This window comes from Lithobates pipiens, unplaced genomic scaffold (assembly GCF_037356315.1).
Source record: "Lithobates pipiens isolate NorthernLeopardFrog02 unplaced genomic scaffold, aLitPip1_a1.2 Scaffold_3, whole genome shotgun sequence".
Lineage (NCBI taxonomy): Eukaryota > Metazoa > Chordata > Amphibia > Anura > Ranidae > Lithobates > Lithobates pipiens.
Window position 1 is genome coordinate 142,034,549 of NW_027507790.1, and position 19,344 is coordinate 142,053,892.

General features: G+C 39.8%; 1 protein-coding gene across 1 annotated transcript in view; it reads left to right on the plus strand.

Annotated features, from left to right (window-relative positions):
• The window catches only part of ST8SIA4 (ST8 alpha-N-acetyl-neuraminide alpha-2,8-sialyltransferase 4), a 229,934-nt gene that overhangs the window by 90,253 nt on the left and 120,337 nt on the right, over nt 1-19,344 (plus strand). Inside the window, exon 3 of the mRNA XM_077462336.1 lies at nt 10,094-10,351. Within this exon, the coding sequence (XP_077318462.1) occupies nt 10,094-10,351 (258 nt within the window). The remainder of the gene's footprint in view (nt 1-10,093; nt 10,352-19,344) is intronic.

A 19,344-nucleotide genomic window follows, 5' to 3' on the forward strand; every position in this document is an offset into this window, starting at 1 on the left:
GATTTTCTAGCAGTTCCAAGACATCACTGTGTTAACATTCTCTGTGCTCTAACCCACACTAAGAGGTTGATTTACTAAAATTGGAGAGTGCAAAATCTGGAGCAGATTTGCATGGTAGCCCATCAGCTTCAAACTTCAGCTTGCTCAACTAAGTTTTGAAAAAAAAAACCTGGAAGCTGTTTGGATTCTAGGCATAGCTGCACCATATTTTGCAGTCTCCAGTTTTAGTATATCAACCCCTAAGTTTGCAATACTGAGGGAGATGTTTGTGTAGCCTGGAACAAGCATGTGCATGTTAGGTGTCCCAATCTCTAGCTGCTTGTTGTCAGGGACATAATGCCAACTGTTGGGGCTAATGTGGGTGTGCATAAGCATGCACTTGTTCCTTTCCAGACCCTGCCTCAACTTCCAGGGGTGCACGGATGGAAACTGTGCAAGAGACCACTCTGGTCTTCTCAGATCTGCATAAAGATATGTGACACTTGTTATGATGCCTTGCTAACATTGGCTGTTTAAAGGTATCTTTATCACCACTAGATTACCACTTATTTTCTTCGCAGCCACTTGTGCCATTTCTAGTCTTGGCAGCCACCAGTGCCATTTCTAGTCTCCTCAGTCTTTGTTTTACCCAGATACAATTTATTTTATTCTGGGACCCTAAGCAGTGGTTTGCGTAACACAAGCAATTAGGTTTATTCTGCAGTGCAATGGTGATGCACATAGTGCAGTAATCCTCACCAACTAGTCGCACATTAGGCTCAAATCATGAAGCTTTGCGCAAGAATAAGGAGCTTTATCCCCAGCCAAGGGACTGTAATTTTGAAATTCCATTGGACTCTTGAAAATAAGGCTCCTTCTTCTGGTTTTATAGCTTTGTAAATTGGGCCCATTAACAGGCAGCTGTTGTATAGTTTCCATTTCTTACCACACTTTCCTGTCCTGACTACACAAATATATGGAATAAATTGGATCAGTATGTATGTATGCGAATGGCTAATCTTAGAGCCAGTTATGGTGTTTTATTTTAGTAGATACCGTCCTTTTTCTATTTAAATGGCTATAGATGATACATTTTCAAACCATACTAAACCAGTTCATACCTTTTTATTATACACATGATTACCATAATTAGAAAATGCTTAAGCAGATTATTTTTGGCATCAGAGTAAAGACATTCGGAAGATGTCTGCACTTACTTCCCAGTTGCGCTTATCTGAATCCTTCGCATTTCCCATAATTCAATGACATGATTGTCAGGCTTTGCAGTTGTTCTCAGCCGCACATGGTGTGATATCCGGCATGTATTCTTCATGTTTAATTCATATGTGCTTTTGTTGTTCTTGTGTTACTCTGTGGTATTTTGTCCTGGATTGATGGTTAGGAACGTTTACGATTACATTATTACAAATTAGGTGGCAACACATTAAGGTTTTATTAGTCTCAAATTTTATGAATATGTAATTACAACATAATAGTATAACTGCCCTTCTGATTACTAAATGCAATATCTTGAAAAGAAGAGAATAAATTACCATTTATTCAAAGTAAACTTTATAGACATTAATACTTAAAATTTTCCTTTAATAGTCACTAATTGTAGAGGCTTCCATACTCAGTTCCCCCATCTTTCTATTTATTGCAAATTGTGTATGTTGAATGCTATGTTCATAAGTGCCTGTGTGTATGAGAAGTGATTTAACTGAACGTGGTCCGGACCACAGGCTACAATGCTGACAATTTAAAAATAATGTTCTTGGATTCATTATTAGTATGTTTTTTTCTGTGAAGGACATTTATAAATGGAAACCTCTGGCTCCTATAGTAGCAAGCTAAAATCTAAAACAGTATGCGGATAATCTAGCTGGCTGATAGTATTTATTTATTACAGGTATGGGGTATGCCTGTATAATATACATATATATATATATATATATATATATATATATATATATATATATATATATGTATATTATACAGGCATACCCCACTTTTAAGTACACAATGGGGTTTATTTACTAAAGCTGCATAGAAACCAATGAGCTTCTAACCCCTGCTTGTTCAATTAAGCTTTGGTAATAAAACCTGGAAGCTCATTGGTTTCTATGTAGAAGTGAGCCTGATTTTGCACTTTCCAGCTTTAGTAAATAAACCCCATTGTGTACTTAAAAGTGGGGTATGCCTGTATACAGTGCCTATTCATACCCCTTGAAATTTTTAACATTTTGTCATGTCACAGCCAAAAACGTAAATGTATTTTATTGGAATTTTATGTGATAGACCAACACAAAGTAGCACATAATTGTGAAGTGGAAGGAAAATGATAAATGGTTTTCAACATTTTTTACAAATAAATATGTGAAAATTGTGGTGTGCATTTGTATTCAGCCCCCCTGAGTCAATACTTTGTAGAACCATCTTTTACTGCAATTACAGCTGCAAGTCTTTGTGGGGATGTCTCTACCAGCTTTGCACATCTAGAGTGAACGCTTTGCCCATTCTTCATTTGCAAAATAGCTCAAGCTCTGCCAGCTTGGATGGAGAGCGTCTGTGAACAGCAATTTTCAAGTCTTGCCACAGATTCTAGATTGGATTTAGGTCTGGGCTTTGATTGGACCGACCATTCTACATATGAATATGCTTTGATCTAAACCTTTCCATTGCTCTCTGTATGTTTAGGGTTAGTTGTTGGCCTGCTGGAGGGTGAATCTCTGCCCCAGTCTCAAGTCTTTTGCAGATTCTAACAGGTTTTCTTCTAAGATTACCCTGTATTTGGCTCCATTGATCTTACCATCAACTTTATGTACTGGTACATAGAAGTCAAACACAGGACTATCGGTTTGTTATTCCAGTGGCATCGTAACCATTGTGGAACTTTATCCAGAATAAGTTGTACACTGTTGGGTTGATTTACTAAAGGCAAACAGATTTAAAAAAACTGGAGCACTCAGAATCTGGTGCAGCTGTGCATGGTAGCCAATCAGCTTCTAAGTTCAGCTTGTTCAGTTAAGCTTTGACAATAAAATCTGGAAGCTGATTGGTTTGTATGCAGAGCTGCACACACTTTTTGCACGCTACAGTTTTAGTAAATCCCCCCATGTGCACTTTGCAAAGTGCAGTTGCACCAGAGCTTAATAAATGAATAGAAGCTCTGCTGGTTTCCATCATCCAATCATGCGCAAGCAAAAATGCTGTTTTTTTTTTCATTTCCTTGCACGTGATTGGGTATTCTTTCCAAAGTGAAGCCTTACCTCATTTACTAAGCTCTGGAGCAACTTTACTTTGAAAACTGCACAGTCTATTTGCCTTTAGTAAATAATCCCCTTTATCTTAGCTGTTTCAACAATTAAACTGTATTAAGGCTGGGTTCACACTTGTACGATGCCAGACATCGCATGTGATTTGCAATGCAATGCTGCACAGATCAAATGCTATATCTGTGTGATGTGAATTCAGCCATACAGTTTGTATGACTGAATTTGCATCAAATTCACACCAAAATGGTGCAGGACCCTTTTTTTGGTCCGCACTGGAATCAGATCACATGGGTGTTTACACTTATCCAATCCAATTCCTGTACCATTTCACAGTTTGCACTGTGATCTGCGAAACCGATCTAGGGGTGTCATTAAATTTGTATTGACACCCGCAGTGGTTTGCAGAAGGCAGTGTGAACTGTTGGCAATTCAGGTGTGATGTGGGAAACCGCACTGGAATCGCGCTGGTTCCCACAGCGCACAAGTGTGAACCGAGCCTAAAGAATGATGAAAACAGCGAAAGCTCCAAGATAAAAAGAAAGAGAGTTAAGATGGAGAAAATACTAGCAGAAAGTAAAGAGAAAAAAAAGTGAACCCTCCCATCACTACTCCAGAATCCCTTGCCCCTCTCATATTTAGCCTGTCAAATGTTTGCCAGTTTTTCCGTGAAGCATAATCCAGGAAATCGTATTTTTAGTTGCAGTAATATCAACTACAGATGATTTCTAGACTTCGGTAAAGGGTACATTTCAGGTAAAACTGTGAAAAAGATGAGCATCTAAGAAATATCAGGAACCAGTTTGTTTAAAAGGGCCATGCGGCCAGTCTTAGGAATATTGATATTGCTCACATAGTATATTGCATATATTCTTGTCCAGTATCCTTTAACCGCTTGCTTACTGGGCACTTAAACCCCCCTCCTGCCCAGACCAATTTTCAGCTTTCAGCGCTGATTTTCCCACAAATAGAGCTTTCTTTTGATGGTATTTAATTACAGCTGGGAGTTTTATTTTTTGCTAAACAAACAAAAAAGAGGCAAAAAAAATAAAAAATCATGTTTAATAGTTTGTTATAAAATTTTGCAAACAGGTAATTTTTCTCCTTCATTGAAGTGCGCTGATGAGGCGGCACTGATAGGCTGCATTGGTGGGCACTGATAGGCTGCATTGGTGGGCACTGATAGGCTGCACTGGTGGGCACTGATAGGCATAGTTAAGGCGGCACTAATAGGCACAGATAAGGCGGCACCGATGGGCACAGATAAGGCGGCACTGATGGGCAAAGATGGGCACAGATAAGATGGCACGGATGGGTGGCACTAAGGGGCACTGATAGGTACCACTGATAGATGGGACTGATGGGCACTGATAGGTGGCTCTTATAGGTGGCACTGATGGGCGGAACTGCTGGGCACTGATGGGCACTGGTAGATGACACTGATGGGCACGGATATGTGGCACTGGGGTGAAGCACCTTTGTTGAGGCAGATTGTGGGCACTGCTGGGTGGCACTGTGGGCACTGCTGGGTGGCACTGCTGGGTGGCACTGTGGGCACTGCTGGGTGGCACTGTGGGCACTGCTGGGTGGCACTATGGGCACTGCTGGATGGCACTGACGGGGGGCACTTATTTTTTAATGAGGTGGCACTGGCAGGGGGCAGGTGGGCACTGGCAGGGCTGGCCGTGATCGGGACTGATGTCCCGATCACGGCCGCCGGTGATCGGCTCTTTTTTTCTCTTTTTTTCGCGCTGACAGCGCGAGGAAGAATAATAGCCGATTACCGGCTCCGTTGTATCACATGATCAGCTGTCATTGGCTGACAGCTGATCACGTGATAAGGGGTCGGGATCGACTCCTTGCTCGGATCAGTGATCAGGCGAGTCTCATAGACTCGTCGATCACAGAGTGCGCCCCTCAGGGGGCGCGCAGGCCGCTCGTGCATGGGACGACGTCAATAGACGTAGTCCCGGCAAAGGAGGTCCGCACTGTAGCCGTCATTCGGCTATAGCGCGGGTCTCAAGTGGTTAAGCTTAGAACAGGTCCGTTGGAACATTGTGCACATTTGCCCACATTCCCTGAAAGATTTTCGGGCAGCTGGCTTTGTGAGGTATACTGTATATAATCCAGCAATATACTAACTGATGTTTTTAAGAACACACTGACCCATTCAGGCCTCACTTTCCATACAGTAAAACCTTGGATTGGCACCATAATTAGTTCTGGAAACATGCTCATAATCCAAAGCACTTTTATATCAAAGTAAACTTCTCCATAAGAAATAATGGAAACTCAAATGATTCGTTCCACAACCATTTATTCATAGATCCTTCCGTTTGTAGTCCATATAAAAAGATTATAGCAATGTGATAGGTTGTGTAACCATAAAATGTCCATCCAAAAATGGAAGCCTCCACAAGGGGATTAGAAGCAAAATCCAGCCGGAGCTACAGAGTATAAAAGAGAAGACGGGTGCCTCTAAGTGTAGCAATATGTTGCAAAATGTTTTACCTTCATTAAAGAGGCACCTCTGTTTTCCTTTATACTCAGTTGTGACATGACGCTACTCGTATATCAAATCATCGCTTGTATATCAAGTAAAAATGTATTAAAATTGTTTGCTTGTCTTGTAAAGTGCTCTCAAACCAAGTTACTCTCAAACCAAAGTTTTACTGTAATAACAAAGTACAGTATACAGTTTCACTAATGTGTGATCATTAACACTTCTGAGACCTTAGTATTATCACAATCATTTTCAGGCTTGCTAGAAAACTCCTTATGACCCTTTCAGCAAAGTAACACTTTGACTTAGGATACCCCTACTGTACAGAAGTATGTAACAGATGCAAAAGGTTGTGAGTTTTGAATGTACTTCATACTTGGCTTCATATAAACATGATAGATGGGTTGTGTCTGCTTTGGTAAGTGGTTCCTCTTAGTTTGGGTTTTCTTCTTTAGAGCTGTGGGTTTTTTTTACGTTAGAAAATAAGGAAACAGTGATAATGAAATATGAATTTCTTTTTTTTTTCATGGTGGTATTCTCAAATGACGCTTTTTCATATTGTGTAGAAAAATATAGAAAAATAATAATTTTATTTACATATACTCTACTGTAGATATGAACCGCCTATATATTCTGCTTATTTCACTTAAATTTTTCTGATATATTTAGTAAAATTATTGCTTTTTTAATGCTTTACGTAGTTTCTGTATTTCTTGCTTTAAATTATTCTCAGTGCAGCTGCTCACATATATCATTTTGTTATCTTTTATCTCTCCTTTGTATTCTTTATTGCAGTCCATATCTCAGCCCCCTAGCAAAAGATGCACAGAAATTAAAGCCATGTTGAGAATGTTAGATTTTCTAGATCTATATTGAATCCTTGGAATTACACTATTCTTTAACAATTTTGTAATAGCCCACAATAAAAGTGACCATAAACAGCCAAACATGCTATGTTACTTTGGTTGCAAGCACTTTGAGCTTTTGGGTGCCTGAGGCTCCAAAACAAAGAAATTCCACAGTCATAAGAAAAAATCACATGCAAAACATAATGTTATTATACCAAAAAGTAATCGTGTTTACCCTGATGCATCTGGGAGTTTTACCTAAAAGCGAACAGACTGTGTGCTTACTAAGTTGGATGGATCCAACTACATTTTGTATTTACAGGTTTGCATACACCTAACATGGGCACAAGGTCACTGCTAACACTGTAATAAGCAGAAAGCATTGGCTAAAGCTACAGAGCCGATTAGAATGGTTCTGTGCTATGTGATTACTGTAAGGACCAATCGCAGCTATACTAAACTGTTTACATTGGTGAGTCCTCCCCTTAACCTCCCTGGCGGTATGATTCAGTCTGGAATAAGGTGCTGAAAGCGGTACAATTATTTTACATGGAAATCTGGCTTTTATTTTGTAGTCCTGTAATTCTTAGGATTCTTTATTCAATAATGTAATCAAATCCAAAAAAAAACTGAAAAAGGGACATGTTTTGGTTGCTATGGACAATCTCCAAATTCCAGGCAGAAAAAAACTGTATTTATAATATAAAAGTGCATGCAGGGCATTGCACAGACCACTAGGGACAAAGGGGGTGTGTATTTTTTAATACAGCACTGTAATCTGTAAGATTACAGTGCTGTGTGGGTGTTTTGTGTCTTTTTACTTTTTTGAATTTGCCGCCGTTCTCCGCTCCCGTGCGTCGTAACGTCGCAGGGAACGGAGCTCGGCGGCATTCGGCACTGTGAATCGAGCGGAGGACAGCTCGATCACACAGCGCGGTGGACATCGCTGGATCCAGGGGACAAGGTGAGTAACTCTCCCTGTGTCCTCCCCTGCATCAAGCGATGCGATCCCGAGTCTGGCTTGGGGTTACCGCTTATGTAATTAAAATCCCAACCCGAGCCAGACTCGGGATTACCGCTAGGAAGGTTAAGGCCCGTACAAACGATCTGACTTTTTGACAACAAACATGCAAATTAGCTGTTTTAAGGCAGCATCCGACCATGTGTACGCTCCATCGGACAAACTTTTTAGATTTTCACTGGACAAAAGTTTGTTCTGCAAAGAGGCAACGTTTTCGGGAAAACATAAGTCCAATGGAGCAATGGAGCAAAGTCTAATCGTGTGTACAGAAAACCATCAGAAAACCATCAGACTTAAGTCGAAAGTCCAAACACGCATGCTCAGAACCAATGCAAAAGTTCAGACAACAATACAGAAGTTGACCAAAAGTGGTGGTAAATAGCAGAAAAACCATGTGATTTGGTGAAAGTTGGCTAAAAAGTCCTGCCGTGTGCATGCAATACAAGTTCATGGCCAACGCCCTTTGGACAGAAATACACGGGAAAATTTGTTTGAAGTCTGATCGTGTGTATGAGGCTTTACTCTCCCAACAGAGGAGAGGGAGAATGAAAGGACACTTTCCCAGGGAGGGTCAAGGCAATGTCATGTCAAGGGCTTGTAGCCTGGAAAAATTCTGAGCAGCCAGGTTGCATGCTCAGGTTATGGGTCTGGTATGGATTTTTTGGGGGACTTCACACATTTTTTTTTCCACTTGCTGTAGGATGTGTTAAACAAAAAAAAAATTTTTCAAAGAAAAAAAGTGACAGTTTAAATTGCTGGCAAAGAAATCTTCAGTTTTAAAAAACAAACAAAAAAACTCTTCTTAGTTCCCCCACAATACATAACAGACCCTTAGAGGTCTGCTATGTATTTTGGGAAACCTTTCTTTTAAAAAGAAAAAGAAGAGGGAGATGCCATTTGCTGGCAATTTAACACTTTTTTTCCTTTGTTAATACCAGTGCTAAAATATTACTTCATCTAGATTAATTATTTTGCATTGTTACATGTTCATTGTTACATGTTACATGTTCAGTGTAGTGCCCATCCCCCTTAGTTTTGGGTTTGGCATCCAAATTGGCCACCAAAGTAAGATGGCATTTCACAAACACAGATAATTGATCATAAGGCAAAGTTTGTACGAGCCTGAAGGCCTGGTTCACACCTATGCATGTTGCAGTTTGCATATTCCAGGTGCATTTTGTGTTTTTCATTACATGTTTTTTACCCATTGAAGTCTAATGCCTCGTACACACGATCGGAATTCTCGTCGGAAAAAGCTCTGATGGTTTTCCAGACTGAATTCCGACGGAATTCGGCTCAAGCTGTCTTGCCTACACACGGTCACATCAAATTCCGATCATTTATAACGCGGTGACATACAACACGTACGACGGGACTAGAAAAAGGAAGTTCAATAGCCAGTAGCCAATAGCTTCTGTCTCGTAGTTGAATCTGAGCATGCGTGATTTTTGGTGTGTCGGAATTGCATACACACGATCGGAATTACCGATAGAAAGTTTTTCCGTCTGGAAAATTGAGAACATGCTATCAATTTTTGGCTGGCGGAAATTCGAACAGCTAAATTCTGATGGAACATACACACGGTTGCATTTTCCGATGAAAAGCTCTCATCAGTCTTTTCCTGGCAGGAATTCCGATTGTGTCTACGCGGCATAAGGCTGCGTTCACACCTATGCACATTGGATGCGGGTTTCCCCTCATCCAATTCACATAGCAGGAGAATGTGACCAGCTCTCTATGGAGCCGGTTCACAAATCTCAGGGGCGGCTGCGTCTTTGGCTCTGTTTCGCATAGCAGGAGAATATGACCAGCTCTATGGAGCCAGTTCACAAATCCCCGTGGCGGCTGCATCTTTGGCTTCATTTCAGGGCCAAATTCAGGCAAAGATTCGACCCTGATTTGTCCCTGAACCGGAGAATGGGGATGCCCAGCATTCCTGTATGATCCGCAGCTGGTTCCAGTGTGAACTGAGCCTAAGGAACCGAAAACTAGAAAAAAGTCCCTGGCCCTTTCCATAAAATGCACAGATGTGAACTACATCCTTAGGAAACCATATTAAATGGTCTGTAGTGTGTTTCTGCAAAACTGAAAATGCACAAAAAAATGCATAGGTGTGAACCAGGCCTTATGCTTATTTGTGCAACAGTCCCCTTAAAAGAAAAAAAAAAAACTTTGGGTAGTTTGATCATAACCCACTTCCAACAACATTCTCATGTTTATGTTCAGCGGAAATATTTGCTGAGGGCATGGCAAAATAGAGGTTATGCTTTTTTTGGTTTTGTTCTTGAATTTGTGCACAAACTATAAGAATATGCAATAGGGGTGTTGAAGTTAATGCTCAAAAACAAGAGGAAATCAGAAACTGAGGTATTGCTTGAAGCAAATAATCAGAGTTTGTCTTTGCGAGATGATACCTGTAGGACACAATACACGTTTGATTATACTGATCTTAATTTTCTCTTTCACACAGAAAAGACATCCTTCGATTTCTGGATGCAGAGAGAGATGTATCTGTAGTTAAAAGTAGCTTTAAGCCGGGAGATGTAATCCATTATGTCCTGGACAGACGCCGCACGTTAAATATTTCACAAAATCTGCACAGTCTTTTGCCTGAAGTATCACCTATGAAGAGCCGTCGCTTTGAGACATGCGCAGTCGTGGGTAATTCTGGAATCCTCCTGAACAGTGGATGTGGCATGGAGATTGACAGTCATGACTTTGTAATAAGGTGAGCCAGCTTCTGCTACTAGAGATTAACACTTTATATGTATCTTGTGGGTTTATCAGTCTTGATGCTTAACTGAGATATATTATTCTTGAAATGGGAGGGGTTGTGACAGCTAACGCCATAGATTTTATAATATTAAGCCATGTTCAAGTGTTTTTGTGAAAAACAAAAGTTTAAGAAATTTAAGTTTAATAAAAGCAATAAAAACCTCCCAAAAATTATTTTAAAACCCCAGGCCGATGAACATGCACATATAAATGTAAACTTGCTCATCAGGTGGACCCACGTGGTTTCCGCTACAAATATTTTATATTTGATTACTGAACATGCTGGCGTGAGAGCAATTATTCTAGGGTCATTATTGATGGTCAACTATAAACTACAGGCAATCCCCGAGTTACGAACACAATAAGAACTGTAGGTTTGTTTGTTCGTAAGTGGAATTTGAAGTCGGGAACGCTACATTTGTAAGTGCAACTTCCAGTCGGAACACTGCATTTGTAAGTGTAACTCCTGGTTGGAACACTGCATTTGTAAGTGCAACTTCCAGTCGGAACACTGCATTTGTAAGTGTTACTCCCGGTTGGAACACTGCATTTGTAAGTGTAACTCCTGGTTGGAACACTGCATTTGTAAGTGTAACTCCCGGTTGGAACACTGCATTTGTAAGTGCAACTTCCAGTCGGAACACTGCATTTGTAAGTGTTACTCCCGGTTGGAACACTGCATTTGTAAGTGTAACTCCTGGTTGGAACACTGCATTTGTAAGTGTAACTCCCGGTTGGAACACTGCATTTGTAAGTGTAACTTCTGCCTGTGCATGGATGTGGGATGTTCCTGGCATGCAGTTATGTTATCTGGGGCTGTTCTGGCCATGCAGTACACGTAGTACTGCAGTGTGGGATGTGTCCGGAGGTGCTCGGAGGTATCCAGGACCAGCATGGAGCCACAAGCAATTGAGGGCGTCCGTAAGTCGGAGTCTGTGTTTGTAACCCGTAAAGTCTTTTCAAGCATCGCAAATGGACATTTTTGGTACCATAATTTGTTGCCATTTCACAGCTGCATGCAGTTTTAGGGCTATCTATTTGCTTGACGCAACATAATCTTTTATACTTTGCCAAAAATGTTCGTAATATATGCATTTGTGTGCTAAAATGTATTGAAAATATGGTTTTGATTAACAGTTTGATAAAGATCCACTTCCGTGAGACCGAACATATATACATTTCAAAATACCCTAACTTCTTTGGTATAAATAGAGTGGTATACCCCCCCCCCCCCCCCAAACACACACAAATACACAAATAACAATTATGCATGGTAGCACAGTGGCTAGAACTTCTGCCTTGCAGCACCAGGGTCCCAGGACAATATCTGGATGGAGTGTTCACATTCTACCTGTGTTTGCATGGGGTTCCTCTGGTACCCTGGTTTCTTTCCACACTTTATGGCAAGGACATACTAGTAGGTTGATTGGATTTTGGCAAAACTGTCCCTAGTATGTGTGCATTAGAAATAGAGACTTTAGGTTGTATGTTCCTTGAGAGTAGGGACTGGTGTGAATATATATGTAAAATGTTGCATAAATTGCCACCAATATATAAATACCTGTATTAAAATAAAATGTAGGGGAGCTGTGGCTGCACCTTAACATATGCAAATGCAAACTTTCTGAGTGCCTGTACTTGTATAGGAACTTCTGCAAGATCTAGTGGTGTTAAGAGGAGGTTAACTATTTTAAGTAAATGTACAATCTTGCACCTTATGGTTACCAAAATAACCACAACGTAGACAACACTCCATTATAAAAAAATAATACATTGTAGGTTAAACTAATGTAAAACCAAAGCAGGCAAGTCACATTCATGACACCTCTGCTCACCCTATTATTATGCCATGAGTCCAAAGCAAACAACAAAGATGCATTCTGTCTGCTACATTGTGGTTGCGTTAAAGTACAATTAGAGCCAAATATTAACTATGCCTAAATCTATTCCAACCTCAATTCTTAGCTTATTTTATCTACCCTGTAAAAGCAAAGACCTTGTGTACCTACCTATTCTGACTCCAGGACTGGCTTCAATGTAGAGAAAGGACAGCTGACAACAGATGCCCCCATAGTAAGTCTATGGTTGACATCATCATCCAGGCTCCGCAGCTGTTGTTGGCGCACACTCCCCTCTTCACTGAATCCAACCGCTGTAAATAATGTGACCCGACTAGACTGCCTTCAGCATAGGTAAGTATAGACTTCTTTCCTTTACAGGGTAGTTATAGTAGGCTTAGAATGGATGTGGAAGCAGGTTTAGGCTTAATTAATATTTGTCTGAAATTCCATTTTAACTCACCACAATACAGCGAAAATCAGAACTGCACCTGTTTTTTTTGTGTGTCCATGCTGATTAAACATGTTCACAAATGAATTACCTGTAAACCACAACAGAATCTACTGCTGCCTTAACCACTTCAGCCCTGGAATAATTTACCCCCTTCCTGACCAAAGCACTTTTTGTGATTCGGCACTGCGTCTCTTTAACTGACAATTGCGCGGTCGTGCAATGTTGTACCCAAACAAAATTGACATCCTTTTTTTCCCACAAATTGAGATTTCTTTTGGTAATATTTGATCGCCTCTGCAGTTTTTATTTTTACGCTATAAACAAAAAAAGAGCAACAATTTTGAAAAAAACGCATTATTTTTTACTTTTTGCTATTTTTTTTCAAAAAAAGCTAATTTACCCTCAGTTTAGTCCGATATGTATTCTTCTATATATTTTTGGTAAAAAAAATCGCAATAAGCGTATATTGATTGGTTTGCTCAAAAGTTATAGTGTCTACAAAATAGGGGATAGATTTAAAGCTTTTATATTATTATTTTTTTTACTGCGATTTTTATCATGACTGCAACATTATAGCAGACACCTCGGACAATTTTGACCCTTTTTTGGGGCCATTGGCATTAATAAAGCGATCAATGCTATAAAAATGCATTGATTACTGTAAAAATGTCACTGGTAGTGAAGTGGTTAACACTAGGGGGTGATCAAGGGGTTAACTGTGTTCCCTGGGAAGTGCTTTTTAACTGAAGGGGGGAGGGGACTGACTAGAGGAAGTGACGGATCGTGGTCCCTAGCTAATAGGAACACACGATTTGTCACTTCTGTCAGAACAAAACAGGAAAGTGTGTGTGTGCTTTCACACACTCGTCCTTGTTCTGTGTCTCCTGGTCACGATTGCTCGCGGCTGTCGGTCATCGCAACTGTCGGCCACAAGCATCGGCACCCCCACTGTATGACCCTGCTACGACGGCTCACGCAGGGGAGCCAACCTGCCACAGTATAACTGCGGCGGTTGGTCGGGAAACGGTTAAAGCACATACTCCAGAAATCTTGAAAAGGCCACCAGTAAAGTAACACGAAGGGGCTTTATAGAATGAAAACTGTTGAGATTGTTTTGGTTTGTCTTTTAAGATCACTTTGTGGTAAAGCAAGGAAACATTAAAAACTTCTGTAAATGTATTAATGTGCTTTACTAAACAAAAATTCTGTACCTGCAATCTACGTATAATTTTAGGATACACGACAGAATATTACAAAGTATTCCTACAATATACATGTTAATAAGCTAGCTATTCTTCCTAGCAAATGAGCATGGACAATGTATGCAACAGAGATACACTAAACATCTACTTAACTTGGGTTCTTCCTGGTTATATGGAGTCTTCTTCCTTCTATATAAGGGATCTCTACCAAACTTCTTCTTATGTCTCCGAAGTCCTCAATCCTAGTGCCAGTGCTTCCTTCATTCCCTCCTCCCTACTTCCTGTCAACATCACTTCCTGTTCCATGAGCTCCATGAAACCAAATTGATTAATTATCATATAAATAGAGGAACCATAGCTTCTTAAAACAATACATGGTAACTCAAATGTACTATTCCATATATTTCTGCTATAAAAATCACAACATAGCCATAGTAACACAATGTTAAAACAAAAACAAGGAAGAACACAGAAACACCTGGCAGAAATGGGCTTAGAGCTACCAATAGATAGCTCTTGCCACACTTTTAGTGTGTGTGAGTAGCTTTTATGAGCAATTGGAAGGAATTTAGCATTTCTTAACTCAACTAGAAGATATTTTGAGTAGTGAGAGTGAGTATAATCTTTACCTACAATATACTAGCTTGAAGGTATAAAAAGATGAGAAATAGACTTCTATCTAAAAGTTTTTTTCTCTCTTCCTATTATAGATAATGACGAAACAAAAGCTAACTGAAGTGACATTTAAATAACAGCAGACCTTGATGCAAGGGTCTTGTGCTTTTCAATATGAAATCAAATTGTTCTTATTATGTCCTTCTAGCTAACTCTTCCAAGAGAGAAAAAGTTGGGACAAAAAAAAAAAAGAATTTCAGGCTGAAAATAGCTTGACATTCTAAAGGACATTTTGCAAATAGAACATTTTCAGGGGCTTCTTATTTCCTTATTTCTCTCAATCCCTTTTAAAGGGGAGGTCCACCCAAAAAAAAAAAAAAAAAAAAAAAAGCACAAAAAGGCTCAAAAAAAAAAAATCACTTACCAGAAATGGCTGATGCTAGGCAGATCATCCTAATCTGCCTCTTCCTATTCCGCGGTGATCTTCGGTCTTCTCCTCCTCGAGTTGTGTTCTGGTGAATGGGGCATGGTGTGTTGTGGGAACTGTGTGTGTCCCACAAGACAGCGCGCCCCTTTCACAAAGCGACTCGTGCATGCACAGTAGGAAACAGGCAGTGAAGCCGCAAGGCTCCACTGCCTGTTTCCCTTACTTTTAATGGCGAAGCCAGGACCCGAGAAACGAGGGACGGGTCGGCCTTGAGCGGCTGACATCGCGGGCACCCTAGAAAGGTAAGTGCTTATTAAAAGTCAGCAGCTACAGTGTTTGTAGCTGCTGACTTTTATTTATTTATTTTCGCTGGTCCACCGCTTTAAGCAGAGGAAAGCATGCAGCATAAGCTTGTTTCATAAAATATAGAGAGATCTAATGTATGAAAGTTTAAAATGAACTTTAATTTCTGTGTTTTTAATTTCAAACTTGTTTCTAATAGAGATTACAGTTAAACATAAATGGACGGCTAGACTTTCCAAATAGACGTATAGTAGACTTACAGTTTCCACGAAATAGCAAGCAAATATTAAAATGCAACTAAATTCTGAAATGCATTATAAGCTATGAGTTTTTATAAATCAGTAGCAAAGGAAAAAGAGTTTCATAGCAACAGGGCCTTGCAATCATCATTACTACATTAGATCAATGTTGCTACAATGCATCCTTGCCATGTAGTCCTAAATGACTCCATTGCCCAGCATATGGATGTAATTGTCCACCAAAATTAACCTTTCGAATCTTCAAATACGTATCCTCCATTTACACAATAGTGATTTCTACCTTTATGGCATATTTTTGATCAGGGGAGTCCAACCTGTGACCCAAGGGCTGCATGCAGCCCAAGATGGCTATTAATGCAGCCCAACACAAAATGATATGCTTACTGTACTTAAAAAATTTATTTTTTTGGGGAGTTTTTTTTGTAGAAATGCATATACACTTACAAAACATGTGGCTGAAGAAAAACTTGACCGTGTCTCTTTATAGGACTTTTATAAGTTTTATCTTCCCAAAGAAAAATATCCCACTCTTCACAATCATGCCTTATTCATGTCATCAATTTTTGGCAGCATCTATATTTGTGAGCTATTTTTCAAGGATGAAGCATACAGAGGGAAAAATTTGAACCAATACATCTGATGAGCACCTTAAGAATTCATTAAGGATTGCTACTACATCCATCAAGCCAAATTTTGATGTGTTCGTTTATCAAAAACAGTGTCAAATATCTCACTAGTTTTATGTTGCCCTCTTTAACTTTTATAATAAAAAAAACTTTACAAAAAGAAAGATGTTTTATTACTCAGATAGGTGCATTATCTATATAAGTGATCATTAACTTGTGAACTGTTCTACTTTTTCTGCATATCAACTATCATTATTGTTAGTGTATTTTATGTGTGGCCCAAGAAAATTCCTCTTCTTCCAATGTGGCCCAGGAAGGTCGAAAGGTTTCAACACCCCCGTTTTAGACCATGGTTGTCCAATTGTCAGCCACGGAACTTTCTTTTGCAGCCCACAGAATGGCAGCAGAGTGAATTTCAGGTTTACTAGTACTATCCGTTGGAGTTTTCCCTTGCCAAAAAGTGTGAGGATAGTTCAGTTTCCAAACAGAGAGAGCAGCAGCATGGGAGAATGTGATTGGATAAGTAAACACTGCCCAGCAATGTATTTATATGAATATTTTTGATCTAATTAATTTTAGTTTGGAATGACTGGAATAAATGCCTTATTTATAGGTTTCTGTGTTTAAGATAAAGAAATGCAATAAAGCCTAGCATGTAGGTTTTGGCATTTAGTAATGAACACATATTATACAACATCCTTCAACAAAGAAAACGTCTAGACCTCCCCTTCTCATTTGACACTCAGAATTGTTTCTTGCAGTGAATCTATCTGATCAGGGTATTGGTGAAGAGCCCATCAGGCTTCTATAGTGTGACAAGCCTCCTCCCTGGGTCAGGTAAATGCCTCCCATGGCTTCCAATACCATCTCTACGCTGACAACACCCAACCCTATCTCTCTACCCCTCAGCTCATGCCTTCAGTCTCCTCAAGTATCACTAATTTACTAACAGACATATCAGCCTGGATGTCACACCACTTCCTCAAACTCAATCTATCCAAAACCGAGCTCATGATTTTTCCTCCCCCACATGCCTCTTCCCCTGATTTCTCTGTCAAGATCAATAGCACTATTATCAGGCCGCCCCCACATGCCAAGGTTCTAGGTGTAACCCTGGACTCTGAACTGTCCTTTTGGCACCATATCCAGTCACTGTCCAAATATTGCAGTTTCAACCTCTGCAGCATCTCCAGAATATGCCCCTTTCTAACAAATGACACTACAAAGCTCCTAGTTTACTCCCTGGTGATCTCCCGCCTCAACTACTGCAACTCCCTCTTTACGGGATTACCTTTACATAAGCCATTCCCCCTTCAGTCCATCATGAATGCTGCTGCCGTGCTCATCCACCTTACCAATCGTTCATTGTCTGCTACTCCTCTCTGTCAATCCCTCCACTGACTTCCACTCACCCAACTAATTAAATTCAAAATACTAACTTAAAAAGCCATCCACAACTCTGCCCCCCAGCTACATTGCTAACCTAGTCTCAGAATACCAACCAAATCATTCTCTGCTTTACTTATCAAGACAGAAATATATAAGGAAAATGGACAACGCTAAACAAATAATGATTAATATCAAAAATAAAATTGACATATGAAAAAATGCAATATAAATAGTGACACGTGTTCCTTGAGAAATTAACGTCCAAGGTGTAAACCAAAAAAGGGGACACAGACAAGTCCCAAATGTATTCCAAAAGGGTTAAGTTCAAACATAAATGGGTAACAGTCAATCCTGAGTGAACATCCAAAATGTGACAGAGGTAACATAGAAGATCCGCCACCAAAAGCACCAGTCGCTTACCAGAAAGGATGGACTCATACAGGTGTACAACTGATGGGTCAAACAGGCTTTACAGGATGACCAGGGAATTCAGGCTCACTCATATGGATACGGTCTTCAGGCAAACACTCCAAAACGATGAATAAAGCATGTAAAGCAAATGGGCAAATAAGCCCAACCATAAAGAGAAAAGAGAGGAAGAACAGGGCACATAGCGTAATTCCACAAGGAATATTTATTGTTGTAAACATAAGAGTTGCACTTACATTTTCCAGAGTAAAAACAAGCACTTCAAAATAGAGAGCGCTTGCTTTTACTCTGGAAAATGTAAGTGCAAGCCCATATCCACATGAGTGAGCCTGAATTCCCTGGTCATCCTGTAAAGCCTGTTTGACCCATCAGGTGCACACCTGTATGAGTCTATCCTTTCTGGTCAGAGACTAGTGCTTTTGGTGGCGGATCTTCTGTTACCTCTGTCACATTTTGGATGTTCACATTTTGGATTTCTGCGACTGTTACCCATTTATGTTTTGAACTTCACCCTTTTGGAATAAATTTGGGACTTGTCTGTGTCCCCTTTTTTTGTTTACACCTTGGACATTAATTTCTCACGGAACACATGTCACTATTTATATTAAATTTTTTCATGTCATTTTATTTTTAATTGATTTTCATTGATCATTATTTGTTTAGAGCTGCCCATGTTTCTTATATATTTCTGTTTATTTTACACTGTTGTGCTGGCTGCTATTGTGTAGACAGCACAGTATATTTTGTTATTTACTTACTAAGACCTCCTGCTCTCTAGTTCCCTTGTCACCTCCCCCCATGCTCACTTCCAGGACTTTTCCCAAACCTCCCTTATCCTATGGAACTCCCTACCCCAATCTGTCCGACTATCTCCTACTCTGTTTGCTTTTAGACGATCCATGAAAATCCTTCACTTCAGAGAAGCCTATTCTGCCTTCATCTAACAACTGACTTTTATTTTCTCCATCAGATCATCCCCCACAGTTATTAACTTTTGTATCACTTGACCCTCCCTTCTGGGACCTCTGATTACTTCTGTATTGAATTTTATCATAACTGTACTGTCTGCCCCATGTTGTAAAACACTGCACAAACTGTTGGCGCTATATAAATCTTGTATAAGAATAATAAATAATACCCAGACACAGCAGTTCTCTTATAAATGTCATAGTTTACCCCATTTACTCCTGCCATTCCTTCATTGACATTAAAAGTACAACTGGAATCCCTTCTTGTGATAGTAGCAGTACTAAATTCCAGGTAGGTTGAGCGAAAATAACCCTTTCTAACAGTGCAATGATTTTAACAAACTTTATGCCAGATTCATACATTATTGATATTGCAACAAGCCATTACAGTTCACTTGCATAAATGTTTTAAGATGAGTGCAAAGTGGGGGGTTC